Raw genomic sequence first — 16,922 nt, 5'->3', positions numbered from 1 at the left:
ATAAGGCGGGCAATGTGGCTCATGCCTGTAATCCCAGCACTTTGGGAGGCTGAGGTGGGCAGATCACAAGGTCAGGAGTTCAAGGCCAATGTAGTAAAACTGCATCTCTACTAAAAAAATACAAAAAGTAGCCGGGTGTGGTGGTGGGTGTGGTGGCAGGTGCGGTGGCAGGCGCCTGTGGTCCCAGCTGCTCGGGAGGCTGAGGCAGGAAAATCGCCTGAACCCCGGAGGCAGAGGTTGTAGTGAGCTACGATTGCGCCACTGCACTCCAGCCTGGGCAACAAGGTGAGACTCCATAAAAAGAAAAAAAAAACAAAAACAAAAACTCGACAAACTTGGTATTGAAGGAACATACCTCAAAATAATAAGAGCCATCTATTCCCAACACTCTGGAAGGCTGAGGCAAGTGGATCACGAGGTCAGGAGATAAAGCCCATCCTGGCTAACATGGTGAAATCCTGTCTCTACTAAAAATACAAAAATTTAGCCACGTGTGGTGGTGGGTGGCTATAGTCCCAGCTACTGGTGAGGCCAAGGCAGGAGAATGGTGTGAACCTGGGAGGCAAAGCTTGCAGTGACCCAAGATCGAGCCACTGCACTCCAGCCTGGGGGACAGAGCGAGACTCCATCTCAAAAAAAAAAAAAGTCTTCTATGACAAACCCACAACCAACATCATACTGAATGGGCAAAAGCTGGAAACATTCCCCTTGAAAACTGGCGCAAGACAAGGATGCCGTCTCCCGCCACTTCTATTCAACAAAGTATTGGAAGTCCTAGTGAGGGCAATCAGGCAAGAGAAAGAAATAAAGTGCATCCAAGTAGGAAGATAGGAAGTCAAACTATGTTTTTAGATGACATGATTCTATATCTAGAAAACCCCATAATCTCAGCTCCAGAGCTCCTTCAGCTGATAAACAACTTCAGCAAAGTTGCAGGATACAAGTCAATGTACAAAAATCACTAGCATTCCTATACAACAACAACAGCCAAGCTGAAAGCTGAATCAGAAAGGCAATCCCATTCACAACTGCCACCAAAAAAATAAAATACCTAGGAATACAGCTAAACAGGGAGGTGAAAGAGCTCTACAGTGAGAATTAAAAAACACTGTTCAAAGAAATCAGAGAAGCCACAAACAAATGGAAAAACATCCCATGCTCATGAATAGGAAGAATCAATATCATTAAAATGGCTATACTGCCCAAAACACTTTACAGATTCAATGCTATTCCTATCTAACTACCAACATTCTTCACAGAACTAGAAAAAATTATTTTAAAATTCATGTGGAACCAAAAAAGAGCCCACATAGCCAAGGCAATCCTAAGCAAAAAGAACAAAGCTGAAAGAATCACGTTACCCAACTTCCAACTGTACTACAAGGCTACAGTGACCAAAACAGCATGGTATGGGTACAAAAACAGGCACATAGACCAGTGGAACAAAATAGAGAGCCCAGAAGTAAGGCCTCACATCTACGACCATCTGATCTTTGACAAAGCTGACAAAAACAAGCAATGGGGAAAAGACTCATTCAATAAATGGTGCTGGGATAACTAGCCATATGCAAAAGACTGAAGCTGGACCCCTTCCTTATACCATATTCAAAAATTTCAACTCAAGATTGATTAAAGACAAATGTAAAACCCAAAACTATAAAAACCCTGGAAGACAAACTAGGTAATACCATTCTGGACCTAGGAACAGGCTAAGATTTCATGTCAAAGATGCCAAAAGCAATCACAACAAAAGCAAAAATTGACAAATGGGATCTAATTAAACTTAAGAGCTATTGCACAGCTAAAGAAACTATCAACAGTGTAAACAGACAGTCTACAGAATGGGAGAAAATATTTGCAAACTATGCATCTGAGAAAGGTCTAATATCTAGCATCTATAAAGAACTTAAACAAATTTACAAGAGAAAAACAACCCCATTAAAATGTGGGAGGCCAAGGCAGGTGGATCACCTAAGGTCAGGAATTCAAGACCAGCCTAGCCAACATGGTGAAACCCCATCTCTACTAAAAATACAAAAAATTAGCCAGGAGTGGTGGCTGACACCTGTAATCGTGCCACGGAAGGCTGAGGCAGGAGAGTCGCTTGAACCTGGGAGGTGGAGGTTGCTATGAGCCAAGATTGTGCCACTGCACTCCAGCCTGGGCAACAAGAGTGAAACCCTGTCATGGAAAAAAAAAAAAAGTGGGCAAAGGACATGAACAGCTGCTTCTCAAAAGAAGACATACGGCCGGGCGCGGTGGCTCAAGCCTGTAATCCCAGCACTTTGGGAGGCCGAGACGGGCGGATCACGAGGTCAGGAGATCGAGACCATCCTGGCTAATACGGTGAAACCCCGTCTCTACTAAAAAATACAAAAAACTAGCCGGGCGACGAGGCGGGCGCCTGTAGTCCCAGCTACTCGGGAGGCTGAGACAGGAGAATGGCGTGAACCCGGGAGGCGGAGCTTGCAGTGAGCTGAGATCCGGCCACTGCACTCCAGCCTGGGTGGCAGAGCAAGACTCCGTCTCAAAAAAAAAAAAAAAAAAAAAAAAAAAAAAAAAAAAAAAAGAAGACATACATGCAGCCAACAAGCCTATGAAAAAAAGCTCAATATCACTGATCATTAGAGAAATGCAAATCAAAACCATGGTGAGATACCATCTCACACCAGTCAGAATGGCTGTCATTAAAAAGTCAAAAAATAGGCTGGGCGTGGTGGAGCACGCCTGTAATCCCAGCAATTTGGGAGGCCAAGGTGGGCGGATCACAAGGTCAGGAGTTCGAGACCAGCCTGGCCAACATGGTGAAACCCCTTCTCTACTAAAAATACAAAAATTAGCCAGGCCTGGTGGCACGTGCCTGTAATCCCAGCTACTCGGGAGGCTGAGGCAGGAGAATGGCTTGAACCCGGGAAGCGAAGGTTGCAGTGAGCCAAGATTACAGCATTTCACTCCAGCTCTGGGCGACAGAGCAAGACTCTACCTCGGGGGGAAAAAAAAAGTCAAAAATAACAGATCCTGGCGAGGTTGCAGAGAAAAGAGAACCCTTATACCTTGTTGGTAGGTGTGTAAATTAGTTCAACCATTGTGGAAAGCCGTATGGCAGTTCCTCAAAGATTTAAAAACACAACTACCATTTGACCCAGCAATCCCATTACTGGGTATATACCAGAGGAATATAACTCAAATTCTACCATAAAGACACATGCAGCTGGATGCGGTGACTCACGCCTGTAATCCCAGCACTTTGGGAGGCTGAGGCAGGTGGATCACCTGAGGTCAGTAGTTCGAAACCAGCCTGGCCAACATGGTGAAACCTGGTCTCTACTAAAAATAAAAACAATTAGCCAGGCATGATGGCAACTGCCTGTAATCCCAGCTACTTGGGAGGCTGAGGCAGCAGAATTACTTGAACCCGGGAGGCGGAAATTTTGATGAGCCGAGATCACTCCACTGCACTCCAGCCTGGGTGACAGAGTGAGACTTCCTCTCAAAAAAAAAAAGACACATGCATGGCCAGGTGGGGGTGGCTCATGCCTGTAATCCCAGCACTTTGGGAGGCCGAAGTGGGTGGATCACCTGAGGTCAGGAGTTTAAGACCAGCGTGACCAAGGTAATGAAACCTCGTCTCTACTAAAAATACAGAATTAGCAGGGGCATAGTGGTGCAGACCTGTAATCTCAGCTGCTTGGGAGGCTGAGGCAGGAGAACTGCTTGAACCTGGGAGACAGAGGTTGCAGTGAGCCAAGATTGTACCATTGTATTCCAGCCTGGGCAATGAGCGAAACTCTGTCTCAAAAAAAAAAAGACACATGCGCACGAATGTTCATTGCAGCACTGTGCACAATAGCTAAGACATGGAATCAACCTAAATGCCCACCAATGACAGACTGGTTAAAGAAAATGTGCATATACACCATGGAATATTAGGCAGCCATTAAAAAAATGAGATTATGCCTTTTGTGGGAACATGGATGGAGCTGGAGGCTATCACTCTTAGCAAACTAATGCAGGAAGAGAAAACCAAATACTGCATGTTCTCACAAGTTGGAGCTAAATGATAAGAACTAAGGAACACAAAGAAGGAAACAGCAGACACTGGGGTCTACTTGAGCAGGAAGGGTGAAAGGAGGGAGAGGAACAGAAAAGATAACTATTGGGTCCTGAGTTTAATAACTGGGTGATGTAATAATATGTATGACAAACCGCCGTGACATGTGCTTATGTAACAAACTTTCACATGTACCCCCAAACTTAAGATAAAAATTTTTGAAAGAAATAATGATTTCCAGAAATCCTATTTGTTAATTTTTTTTATTTTTTAACAAAATAAGATATTATCCTTGATTATCCTTGTATATCTCTATACAGCATGAGCTAGCTGCTGTTTTCTAATGTTTGCTGTCTGCATTAATTAATGCTTTGGTTGCTATGGTGAATTATAGAGCATAGGAAGATGCATACAAAGAATTGAACTTGTGTATTCCACTTAGCTTCAACCATCATATGGAAAAGATTTGCTGTATGTTTTACCATTGGCCTCATCAGAACATCTACTTTTAAAATTCACTAGGAAAAGGAATGAAAAGGAAAAATGTCAGAGGTATTTAAACATTGTTTTTCATAGATGTTCTTCCTTAAGTCAGCTTGAATAAGTAGTAGGAGGAGGCTCAGGAAAACATTTATTAATGTTTTCATAACCTAATGTGACATAGTCATCTTTGTGAGGTATACAATTGAGCCAAGCTCTAAGAGCCTATCCCTGTATCTAGGTTTTGTCCTTACATTTATATAACCTACACCCACAGTTTACCACCCATGACATTTTCTTTCCTCTCCAGTAGTACAAAAATACTCTGCCACCCTGAAATGATCAGACTGAAGGACAGTGTTCTCTTGCTATGCTAAAACCCACTTGAATTTGTTCCTTCCCGGTTCTTGCCTTTCTTTTCCATAAGAGACAGATACATTCTCCAGGCAGGTGATGGTCAGAGGATAGCTATGGAGAAGCGACATCGTTTTCCATGAAGCTCTCATTTGTCTGCTTAACCGCTTTTTAAATTGACTTATCAGATCAGGAGCTCAAAACAAAGGTGTTAACTGTCTGATTCTTCCCATTAGTCACCAAGATGGTCACTGTACCCCTGCAAGAGAAAGATTCCCTCCCTTCTTCTTAATAAAATAATCTGTGCAATTCATTTATTTACTTAAGTAAATAAAATGTATTTATTTGAGTAATCCATTATTCAATTTATCTTGAGCAAATATATATATTACTTTCCTACATTTTTCATTTTTTTTGGTGAATATAATGTCCTTTCAGCCTTGAGTATTTTATTGTTTCTGAACACTTTAACTGCCTCTTATCTTCCTGCTTTTTACATAGTCTGTAACTATCTGGGTAATTTTTCAGTCATCTCCCTTCCTCCCTCCCCTCTTTTGGAATCCCCCATAGTCTCTTCTCTTCATCCTTTTGTCTATGTGTACCTGCCGTGTTTAACTCCCATTTATAAGTGAGAACATGCTATATTTGATTTTTCTGCTTCAGTTATTTCACTTAGGATAATGGCCTCTTGCTCCATCCATGTTGCTGCAAAGGACATGATATCATTCTTTTTTATGCCTGCTTAGTATTCCATGGTGTATATATACCACATTTTCTTTATCCAGTCCACTGTTGGTGAATACTTAAGTTGGTTCCATAGCTTTGCTATTGTATATAGTGCTGGGATAAACATGAGTGCATGTGTCTTTTTTATATAATGATTTCCTTTCCTTTGGGTAGATACCCAGTAGTGGGATTTCTGGGTCGAATGGTAAGTTGTTTTTGTTTTTTGTTTTTCCTTTCTTGAGATAGCATCTCGTTCTGTTGCCCAGGCTGGATGGAGTGCAGTGGCACAGTCACAGCTCACTGCAACCTCGACTTCCCAGGCTCAAGTGATCCTCCCATCTCAGTGCCATCTACCTGCCCCCGGCCTCGCCAAGTAGCTGAGACTATAGGGGAATGCCACCACACTGGGCTAATTTTTAAAAAAAATTTTGCAGAGTTGGGGGTCTCACAATGTTGCCCAAGTGGATCTCGAGCTCCTTGGCTCAAGCGATCCACCTGCCTTGGCCTCCCACAGTGCTGGGATTACAAGCATAAGCCACCAGGCCCAGCCTTTTTTTGTTGTTGTTTTTAAGGAGGAAGAGGGGACATGAGCAAGGACGTACCCTGTGCATTTGCTCCCCTCCCTGTAGCTTGATTGCTAGTTCTGTTTTTAGTTCTTTGAGCTAACTCCATGTTTTCCACAGAGGTTGAATATAAATTTATATTCCCACCAACAGTATATGAGCATTCCCTTTTCTCCGCATCCATGCCAACATCTGTTGTTTTTTGACTTTTTAATAAACCAAAATAGTAAGAGCCATATATGACAAACCCACAGCTAACATCATACTGAATGGGGAAAAGTTGGAAGCATTTTCCCTAAGAACTGGAACAAGATGAGGATGTCCACTCTCACTGGTCCTATTCAACATACTGAAAGCCCTACCTAGAGCAGTCAGGCAATAGAAATGTAAGACATCCAAATTGGAAAAGAGGAAGTCAGATTATCTCTGTTCACATTCAGTAGGATTATATACTTAGAAAACCCTAAAGATCCCTCTAGAAGATCCCTAACTTGATAAGTGACTTCATTAAAGTCTCTGGATACAAAATCAACATACAAAAATGAGTAATATTTTTATGCACCAATAACATTCAAGCTGAGAATCAAAGTAAGAGTGCAGTCCCATTTACAGTAGACACATACACAAAATACTTAGGAATATATTTAACCAAGGAGGTGAAAGAACTCTACAAGGAGAAGTACTTAACATTGATGAAATAAATCATAGATGACACAAACAAATGGAAAAACATCCCATGCTCATGGATTGGAAGAATCAATATTAAAATGACCATATTACCCAGTGCAATCTACAGATTCAACACAATTCCTATTAAATTACCAACATCATTCTTCACAGAATTAGAATCCTAAAGTTGATATGGAACCAGAAGAAAGCCTGAATAACCAAGGTGCTTTAAGCAAAAAACAAATCCAGAGTCACATTGCCTGACTTCAAATTATACTATAAGGCTACAGTAACTAAAAAGCATGGTACTGGTACAAAAACAGACACATAGATCAATGGAACAGAATAGAGAACCCAGAAATAAAGCCACATACCTACAACCAACTGATCTTCAATAAAGTCGACAAAAATAAACAATGGGGGAAGGACACCCCATTCGATAAATTGTGCTGGGAAAATTGGCCAGCTATATGCAGAAAAATGAAATTGGACCCCTATCTCTTAACCATATACAAAAATTAACTCAAGATAGATTAAAGGCTTAAATATAAGACCTGAAACTATTAAAGTCCTAGATGAAAACCTAGGAAAAATATCTCTGGACATTGGCCTGGGCAAAAAATTTATGAAAAAGATCCCAAAAGCACATGCAACAAAAACAAAAGTAGACAAATAGGACTTAATTAAACTAAAGGGCTTCTGTACAGCAAAAGAAATAACCAACAGAATAAACAGGCAACCTACAAATAATGCCTCCAACAAAGGACTAATATCCACATCCTACAAGGAACTTAATTAAAAAAAAAAAAAACCATTAAAAACTGGGCAAAGGACATGAAAAGACATTCCTCAAAAGAATTACAAGTGGCCAAAAAACACTTGAAAAAATGCTCAGCATTACTGATCATCAGAGAAATGCAAATGAAAACCACACTGAGATATCATCTTATACCAGTCAGAAAGTCAGATGCCACCACTCTGGTTTTACCTTCCTACCAGCTCTTCTGAAGCCTTTGTTATTTTCTTTCTCTCTCTTGCTCTCTCGCTCTGGCTCTCGCTCTCTTCTCCCCATCACCCCATTATTTTCAGCCTCTTCTCTGCCGACTTCTTTTTCCACAGGTTATAATCATACTAATTTTCTTTCGTTAAATAATAAATTTAAAGCCTTTGGTCCTAGATTTTCCTGTAAGTTATGGCCTTCCCTTCATAGCCAAGCTTCTTGGATAAAGAAGTCCGCAGTTACTGTCTTCTGTTTGTCAACTCTTACTCCACTACAACACACTGAAACATTTCTTGCAAAATCACAGTAGTAAATCCAGGGGACTCTCAATTCTCACCTTGCTTTCCCCACTGCATCATTTCACACTATTAACCATTCTTTTCTTCTTAAGACTCAGTTGGCCCTCAACCTCTCCCTTCTGGTTCTCCTCCTACCTTTCTGAAAATGTCCTTCTCAGTTGCTAATGCTGGCTACTCTTTTTACTTGTTTTGTGGTTGTTAGGGACTCACCAAAAAAGTCTGTCTTTTGGTTCTCTTCTTATTCTACATGATCTCCCTAGATAACACTCATCTATTCCCATGGCTTTAGCTACCACATATTCAGGGAAAGCACTAGACCTGAATATGCAGATGTCTAGTGGGCATCTCCATTAAAATATTCCACAGGTATCTAAAACACAACGTGTTTTTGTCTTATGCTCAGTAAATGTCCTTTTTCTAAAATCTAAACCACTACACCTAGTTACCGAAACCAGAAAACAGTTATGGACTCCCCCTTTACCCCTATCCTCCACATTCAGTCATTGACCAAATACTGAAGATTATGTATTTTTTGTGACTGGACATCCAGTACCTCCTCTTTACCCTTTCTAGGATGTCTTTAGTTCTAGGTTTCATCATATCTTCCCAGAAGTCTTACACTAACCTTTTATTCTCCAACTTTTCCCAACAGTTACACCCAATTCATTCTTGCACGGCTGCCAAAACTATCCTTCAAAAAAGCAAATTTGGCTGGGCACGGTGGCTCACACCTGTAATCCTAGCACTTTGGGAGGCCAAGGTGGGCGGATCACCTGAGGTCAGGAGTTCAAGATCCCCAGCCTGGCCAACATGGTGAAATCCTGTCTCTACTGAAAAATACAAAAATTAGTCTGGCGTGGTGGCACGTGCCTGTATTCCCAGCTACTTGGGAGGCTGAGGCAGGAGAATCGCTTGAACCCAGGAGGCGGAGGTTGCAGTGAACTGAGATCGCACCACTGCACTCCAGCCTGGGTGGCAGAGAGAGACTCCATCTCAAAATAAAAAGCAAATTTGATCCTGATAACCTGTGAAAACCTTTCAGTGATTCCCCTATGACCTATGAGATTTGAGGTCTTCTGTGAGCTGGCTTATGCTTCTCCCTCTTTCTCTCACTATGTCCCCAACTTCACTTCTGCCCCAAAGGAAGAGTTAGGATGAGTCCAAAGTTTTTGGCCCAAGCAACTAGAAGGCTAAAGTGACCATCAAGTAAGATAGGGAAAGCTATAGGTAGAACAGGCTGAGGGAAGATTGGGGATTTAAAACATGTTGAGTTGAGAAATAATTAAACATCCAAATGGAAATGTCAAGTAGACAGATATTTAAGTCTGGAATTTAGAAGAAAGGTCTGGGCTGGAGATGGAGATTTGGGAGCCATCAGCAGATAGATGTATTTACAACCAAAAAACTGGGTGTGCTTATCAAGGGAAGGAAATATGCTGTTTCTCTGGTAATTAGTAATGTAACCACTTGTCAGTGTGGCTGTTGAGCACTTGAAATGTGTCTAGTGCTACTGGGGAATTTAATTTTATTTTGGTTAATTTAAATTTAAATAGCCGTAAGTGACAAGTGGCCACTATACTAAATGGAGCAGATGGAAGGAATGAGTTTAAGTTAAGAAGAAGGGAGGACCGATGTCTGGGCTCTGAGTATTCCACCATTAAGAGGTCACAGAGATGAAGTGGGACCATCAAAGGATACTGAAAAGTATCAAGGGAAAAAATCAAGTATGAAATTTTCTGGAAACCAATTGAAGAAAGTGTATCCAGGAGGAACAAGTGATCACCTCAGTCATATGTTGCTGACAAGTCAAGTAATATAAAACTGTTCTACCTCACCTATCATCAGGCAGTAGTTTCATAAGGAGCTCACAACCTAGATCGCTCCCATGCGTAGTTCACAGTAGGATTTGCACTCCTATGAGAATCTAATGCCTCCACTGATCTACGAGGAGGCAGAGCTCAGGCCTTAATACCCGCTGCTCACCTCCTGTTGTGCCCCCACCAATTCCTAACAGACCACAGACTGGTATTGGTCCTCAGCCTGGGTTTGGGGACCCTTATCATAATTGACACTTTACCATAACAACCTCTTCATCACTGGTAGCTTGTATAACTGTTTTATGGAGGGGGATTTTTGGGGTGTGTTTGTTTGTTTTTGAATATGGAGTCTCACTCTGTTGCCCAGGCTGGAGTATGGTGGCACGATCTTGGCTCGCTGCAACCTTCACCTCCCAGATTCAAGCAGTTCTTCTGCCTCAGCCTCCCGAGTAGCTGGGATTACAGGCACCCGCCACTATGCCCGGCAAATTTTTTATTTCTAGTAGAGACGGTTTCACCATGTTGGCCAGGCTGGTCTCGAACTCCTGACGTCAAATGATCCACCCACCTCGGCCTCCCAAAATGCATACAGGCATGAGCCACCGTGCCTGGGCTTGTATAACTTTTACTGGGGAATCTCTGCAATTTAGAAACTATCTGAACATTTCAAAATAGCCACAATAGCTGATTCTGTTTCAGTGAGGTCCCACAAGAACAAATACTCTCTTAGTTAATTCCTTCAAGGTATTTTAGAAAGAGACAAGCAGGAAGGAAATGTAGGGTTAGGGTTTTTTTTGAGATTTATACACAAGCATATATATTCCTTGATTAAAGATGTTTCTGGTTAGTTTTGTGCAGTAACATTCAAAATGGATGCTTCGGCCGGGCGCGGTGGCTCAAGCCTGTAATCCCAGCACTTTGGGAGGCCGAGACGGGCGGATCACGAGGTCAGGAGATCAAGACCATCCTGGCTAACACGGTGAAACCCCGTCTCTACTAAAAAAAATACAAAAAACTAGCCGGGCGAGGTGGCGGGCGCCTGTAGTCCCAGCTACTCGGGAGGCTGAGTCAGGAGAATGGCGTAAACCCAGGAGGCGGAGCTTGCAGTGAGCTGAGATCCGGCCACTGCACTCCAGCCTGGGCCACAGAGCGAGACAACGTCTCAAAAAAAAAAAAAAAAAAAAAAAATGGATGCTTCTGCTTGATGTAGTTTCAGTGTCCAATGAGTGATTTAACAAAATTATTTGCCTAGTAGGATTAATTTTATCTTCTTTTGATAGCATGAGAAAAGAAAAACAGGACAAACATTAATGATTTTGAAAATAATTTGATCTCCTTCTTGGTGATATCTACAGAAGGAGCTGATAGGAGGAACATTCATTTTGTTATGAAGCCATTTTGATAAGGATTGAAACAGGAAACAGTGAAACAACACAGTGCTACTCAAGTAAAGCTAGTGACTGAGCTGTGTTCACATGTCCAGTATCGGCTACACTCATGGTTTTTTTGGTTTCCATGGTTTCTTTTTCTTGGTTTATCAAAGGATTCAGAAAAAATATTTCAAGAAAAGATGGAGTTCCTAGAAGCACCATTAATTTATGTGTCCCATTTTTTTTTTATGCTCAAAATACTAAATGTTTCTAGTTCCCATGTTTTGGGGACATCCAAATATGCCAGTTCTTTCAAAAATGTTTTGAGGTCCTTGGACAGAGGCCATTGTAATAGCACTGTACTAAGTATTTGACAAAGGGCTTATACATGAAAGGAGATGTGTAGTATTAATACAAACATAAAATAGTGCTGTATTGATAGCATGTGACGGTAAGGCATTCTGCACCCTCTTGAATATAAAAGAATATTTCTGCATTTGGTTCCAGCAAACACTATTGTGCTATTCTGAAATCCACAGCACAGAAATTATAAGACATCCGCTCATAAACAGAAAGCAAATCACTATTCAGCATTTCCTGCTCTGTTTCCTGCCAATTTCAGATAATTAAAACTTTTTTTAAACCTTTTATTCTATTCTGCTTTAATTCTGCTTCCTCCACCAAAAAAAAAAAAAAAAAAAGGGTTTAGAAATTAAAACTCTGTGTATATAAGTCACAGTCTTTTTTTTTTTTTTTATCCTGTGATATTATCTCATTCTTCATTATTGCAGACCTCAGGATATCATTGTGTTTGTAATTGGAGGAGCCACCTATGAAGAGGCTCTAACAGTTTATAACCTGAACCGCACCACTCCTGGAGTGAGGATTGTCCTGGGAGGCACCACGGTGCACAACACGAAAAGGTAAAGGAGAACATTCATTCTACAGCTGTGTCCTCCTTCCCAGAGGATAAAGCTTAAATTCCCTTTATGTTGGAAAAATTTGGTCAATACTAACCAAACTGCTGTAGACTGAAATTCTCTGGTGTTTGCAGCTCCAGAATAAGTTAAGAATTTGTGAAACAAAGGATCTATAGTAGTTAAGTTCGTTAAAGTTCATAAATCTCTTAATTTGGTCAAAGACCTAGAAAGTAAGAACCATCTTACACTGTTAACAATTTGTATTTCCTGTGTGTTCAAAAAAGGAGAAACACTTGGATCTACTTCATAAGGAAGGGGGGAAAATTAAAAATTGGTTTTTTTTTGTTTTTTTTTTTAAAGAAGGAGAAACCTAATAGCCACAGCTTAGACTTTCTTAATGGTATTGAATCTGGGAGTTTTTCTGTTTTGTTGATTAACTTTATTCACTTAGCAAGTATTCAGTAAGAATACAAAGATGAATAATCTAAAGATCCTACCTCAAGTTATTGTCTATTAGGAAAGATTTAAAAATAAGAAAATACGTGCCCAGAGAGGCAGATGAAAGGGCCAAGGATTCTCAGAGAGACTAAGGGAAATTAGCAAATGTTTCACATAGAAGATAGTATATTAGCTGAGCCTTGGGTGAAAAGGACATATGGAGGGAGAGCACATTCTAGGTAGAGTTAACCACATGAACAAGTTATAAAAGCTGAAGGCAACATACATACACAAAGAACAGCAAATAGTCAACTAGCTGGAATGTGTGTAATAAAGTGAAAAGATGATTGAATGCCATCATTGTGGAAGGCCTTGAGTGCCAGGCTTGGGAATTTATACTTTTTTACATAGAAAATGGGGAATTATTGAAAGCAGTGATTACAAGAAAGCCACAGTGTTTAAGGAAGATTAATTTGGCAGCTAAAGGTAGAAGAGGAAAAGACTGGAGAACCATGACATGATTGTTGAATCTAAAGATTGGTGACCCTGAGAGATCTATGCTGAGCCATGTATGCATAGATAATTTGGAGTCATTAAAAGTATTTATGTACTTTTTTATTTTGTATGATTATTTGGTTTTTAATATAACTTTTCTCCTTTATTATGGAAGTAATATGTGCATATTCTAAATTTTTTTATTTCAGAAAGTACAAAGTACAAAGTTTCCATAATCTAACCACTTGTTACATTTTAGTGTTTTCAGGCCTTTTTTCTAAGCCTGTATAGATGTTTGTGTGACTGTGTGGGCAGAAAGGGATGTCATCATACATTCTGCCTTTTAACTTTCATTTTGCAGTCTGATGTAAACATCTTCTAGTGTTGAATATATAATCATTCATTCATTAAACAAATATTTATTGGATAAGATTTCTTGGGTTTGAATCCTGATTTCCCTTATACTATTTTTGTGAACTTGGGCCAACTACTAACCTCTTTCTTAGTGTCCAGAACTCACTGGCCATTTATATATTTCTTTTGTGAATTGCTAGTTCATATTCTGTGCCCATTCCACAATTGGAGTATTCCTTTTTTTTTCTTAATAATTTTTTTTAATGTGGCACAGCTACACTATGGAATACTATGCAGCCATAAAAAAGGATGAGTTCATGTCCTTTGTAGGGACATGGTTGAAGCTGGAAACCATCATTCTGAGCAAACTATCGCAAGGACAGAAAACCAAACACTGCATGTTCTCACTCATAGGTGGGAATTGAACAATGAGAATACTTGCACACAGGGTAGGGAACATCACACACCGGAGCCTGTCGTAGGGTGGTGGGAGGCGGGAGGGATAGCATTAGGAGATATACCTAATGTAAATGACGAGTTAATGGGTGCAGCACACCAACATGGCACATGTATACATATGTAACAAACCTGCACATTGTGCACATGTACCCTAGAACTTAAAGTATAATAAAAAAATAAAAATAATTTTTTAAATTCTATGTATATAATTAAGGTTATTGGCCATTTGTCTAGTATATATTTTGCAAATCTTTTTCCTCTATATTTTTGTTTTATACTATTCATAGTGTTTTGTTGTATAGAAGTTTTGTTGTTATTATTTTAATTTTATATTGTCACAGCTACCTGTGATTTCTGCCTTTGGTGTCATGCCTGGAAGGTTCTTTCCTACCCAAGATTATGTAAATACTAACATGCATTTTAAAAATTATTTTTAGGATACATATTTAACATGATATCTTTACAGTCTATCAGAATTTTAGTTTTGTGTACACAGTGCTGTAGGGTTTCCTTTTATAATTTCTACAGAAATATTGCAGTGAGGGGCTTTTTTCTTCTTGACACCAAATACACCAGGTCTTTCCCAACACCATTTTTCCAATTCTCTAGACACCAACTGGATATCTAACAATTTGATTCAATTCTGACACGATCTACCTGGAGTTAGCATCGCATCTCGAAGTTAAAAGGGCTTAACCCCACAAGACCACCCCTACTTCAGATGCCAGTCACAAGTCCCAGACCGCCTGAGTGACTGGTTGTAAATCAGGGGTTCCCATGACCCCTTCCTCAGGTTTGATAATTTACTAGAACAGTTCACACAACTCAGGAAAACACTTTACTACATTTGCCAGTTATTGTAAAGGATACAACTCAGGAACAGTCAAATGGAAGAGATGCATAGGGCAAGGTATAGGGATGGGGTGTGGAGTCTCCATGCCTGCTCCAGGAACACCCACCCCACCCCAGCACCTTGATATGTTCACCAACCCACAAACTCTTCGAACAATATTGGGTAGGGGTTTTTATGGAGGTTTCGTTATGTGGGCATGCTTGATTAAATCATTAGCCCCTGGTGATTGATTCAGGCTCCAGCTGTTTCCCCAGCCCTGGAGGTTCAGCCGTGAACCTGAAAATTCAAAGTTTCTTATAAAGGCTTGGCCTTTCAGCCAACTAGCCCTCATCATGAAGCTACCTAGAGGCCCACCAAGAGTAATCTCATTGAAACAAAAGACAATCCTGTCACCCTCAGCACTCAGAAAATTCTTAGGGAATTAGGAGCTCTGTGCCAAGAATGGGGACAGAGACTAAATATCTTTCTATGATACCACATACATGCACTTATACACAGGCATTTCATTATGTACAGAAAAGTATATAAATGATAAAACAGCTCAGTAAAACATTGCAAAGTGAATGTATCTATTAAACAACCGCTGAGTGTAATGATCAAGAAATAGCACATTACCAGCACCCCCCGCAGCCTTTCTTATTCCTCATGCTCCCTCCTTGTCACAGATCCCTGCAAAGTATTCATTATTATGACTTCTGTCACTGTAGATTCGTTTTACCTGTTCTTAGAAGATATTTTTTGAATAAAAGAAGAAATAGACTGGGCACGGTGGCTCATACCCGTAATCCCAGCAGTTTGGGAGGCCAAGGTGGGTGGATCATATGAGGTCAGGAGTTTGAGACCAGCCTGGTCAACGTGGTGAAACCCTGTCTCTACTAAAAATACAAAAATTAACCAGGCGCGGTGGCAGGCGCCTGTAGTCTCAGCTACTCAGGAGGCTGAGGCAGGAGAATGCTTCAACCTGGGAGGTAGAGGTGAGCCGAGATCATGCCACTGCACTCCAGCCTGGGTGACAGAGCAAGACTCTGTCTCAAACTAAAAAAAAAAAAAGAAGAATAAATAAAGACTAAATTTAATCTATTTCTGCCTTTCTCACAAATAATATGAGAATCTTAGTGTTTTAACTGTAATCACCTTCCTCCCAATTTGTAAACTATCATTGTCCAGTGTTTTGGTTTTACCTTTTTAAATTCCCAAATTAATCATTATTTTCAGTAGTTAATGTTTATTTGTATTTACCCACATATTTGCCCCCTTTTCCCCCTCCACTTTGTTTCTTTCCTCCTGGCTCTTTCTTCAATCCAATTTTCTTACTAAAGAACATTCTTGCCTGAATCCCATGCCTGTGCTCCCAACACTTTGGGAGGCCGAGGTGGGCAGATCACTTGAGGTCAGGAATTCAAGACCAGCCTGGCCAACATGGTGAAATCCCATCTCTACTGAAAAATACAAAATTAGCCAGGCGTGGTGGCACATGCCTGTAATCCCAGCTACTCAGGAGGCTGGAGAATCGCTTGAACTGGGGAGGTGGAGGCTGCAGTGAGCCAAGATCGAGCCACTGCCCTCCAACCTGGGCAACAGAGCAAGACACCATTCTATATATATATATAGAATAATATATTCTATATTGGCCAGTAGTTTAGGAGGCCGTGGCAGGAGAATCACTTGAGCTCAGAAGTTTAAGACCAACCTGAGCAATATAGAGTGACCCTGTTTCTACAAAAAAAAAAAAAAAAAAAAAGTAAAAATTAGCTGTGCATAGACTAGGCATAGTGGCTCACACCTATAATCCCAGCACTTTGGGAGGGCAAGGCAGGCAATATGTGTTAAACCTTCATCTATTCTTCAGGTCTCTTAATCTCTCATTTTTATTATCCATCTGCTATCTCTCTGTGCTGTCTTCTGTATAATTTTTTCAGATCAGTTTTCCAGTTTAGTAATTCTTTCTTCAGCTATATCTGATCTATGTTTAATTTGTCTACTAAGTCCACTAAGATTATATTTTTATGCTTATGAGTTCTATTTGCTTCTTTTTCAAATTTGCCTGATGTTTTTGTGAATATCCTCTTTTTTT

The 16,922-nt window shown here is 40.5% G+C and overlaps 1 protein-coding gene across 2 annotated transcripts in view; it reads left to right on the top strand.

The window, feature by feature from the left end:
- VPS45 (vacuolar protein sorting 45 homolog) overlaps positions 1–16,922 on the top strand; it is an 81,681-nt gene that overhangs the window by 35,077 nt on the left and 29,682 nt on the right. For both annotated transcript variants that reach the window (XM_010387282.2, XM_010387283.2), the window contains exon 14: positions 12,121–12,252. In XM_010387282.2, coding sequence (XP_010385584.1) covers positions 12,121–12,252 — 132 coding nt within the window. The remainder of the gene's footprint in view (positions 1–12,120; positions 12,253–16,922) is intronic.

Source organism: Rhinopithecus roxellana, chromosome 8 (assembly GCF_007565055.1).
Source record: "Rhinopithecus roxellana isolate Shanxi Qingling chromosome 8, ASM756505v1, whole genome shotgun sequence".
Classification (NCBI taxonomy): domain Eukaryota; kingdom Metazoa; phylum Chordata; class Mammalia; order Primates; family Cercopithecidae; genus Rhinopithecus; species Rhinopithecus roxellana.
Note: the sequence above shows the minus strand (reverse complement) of the source record. Positions and strands in the feature narration are given on the sequence as shown.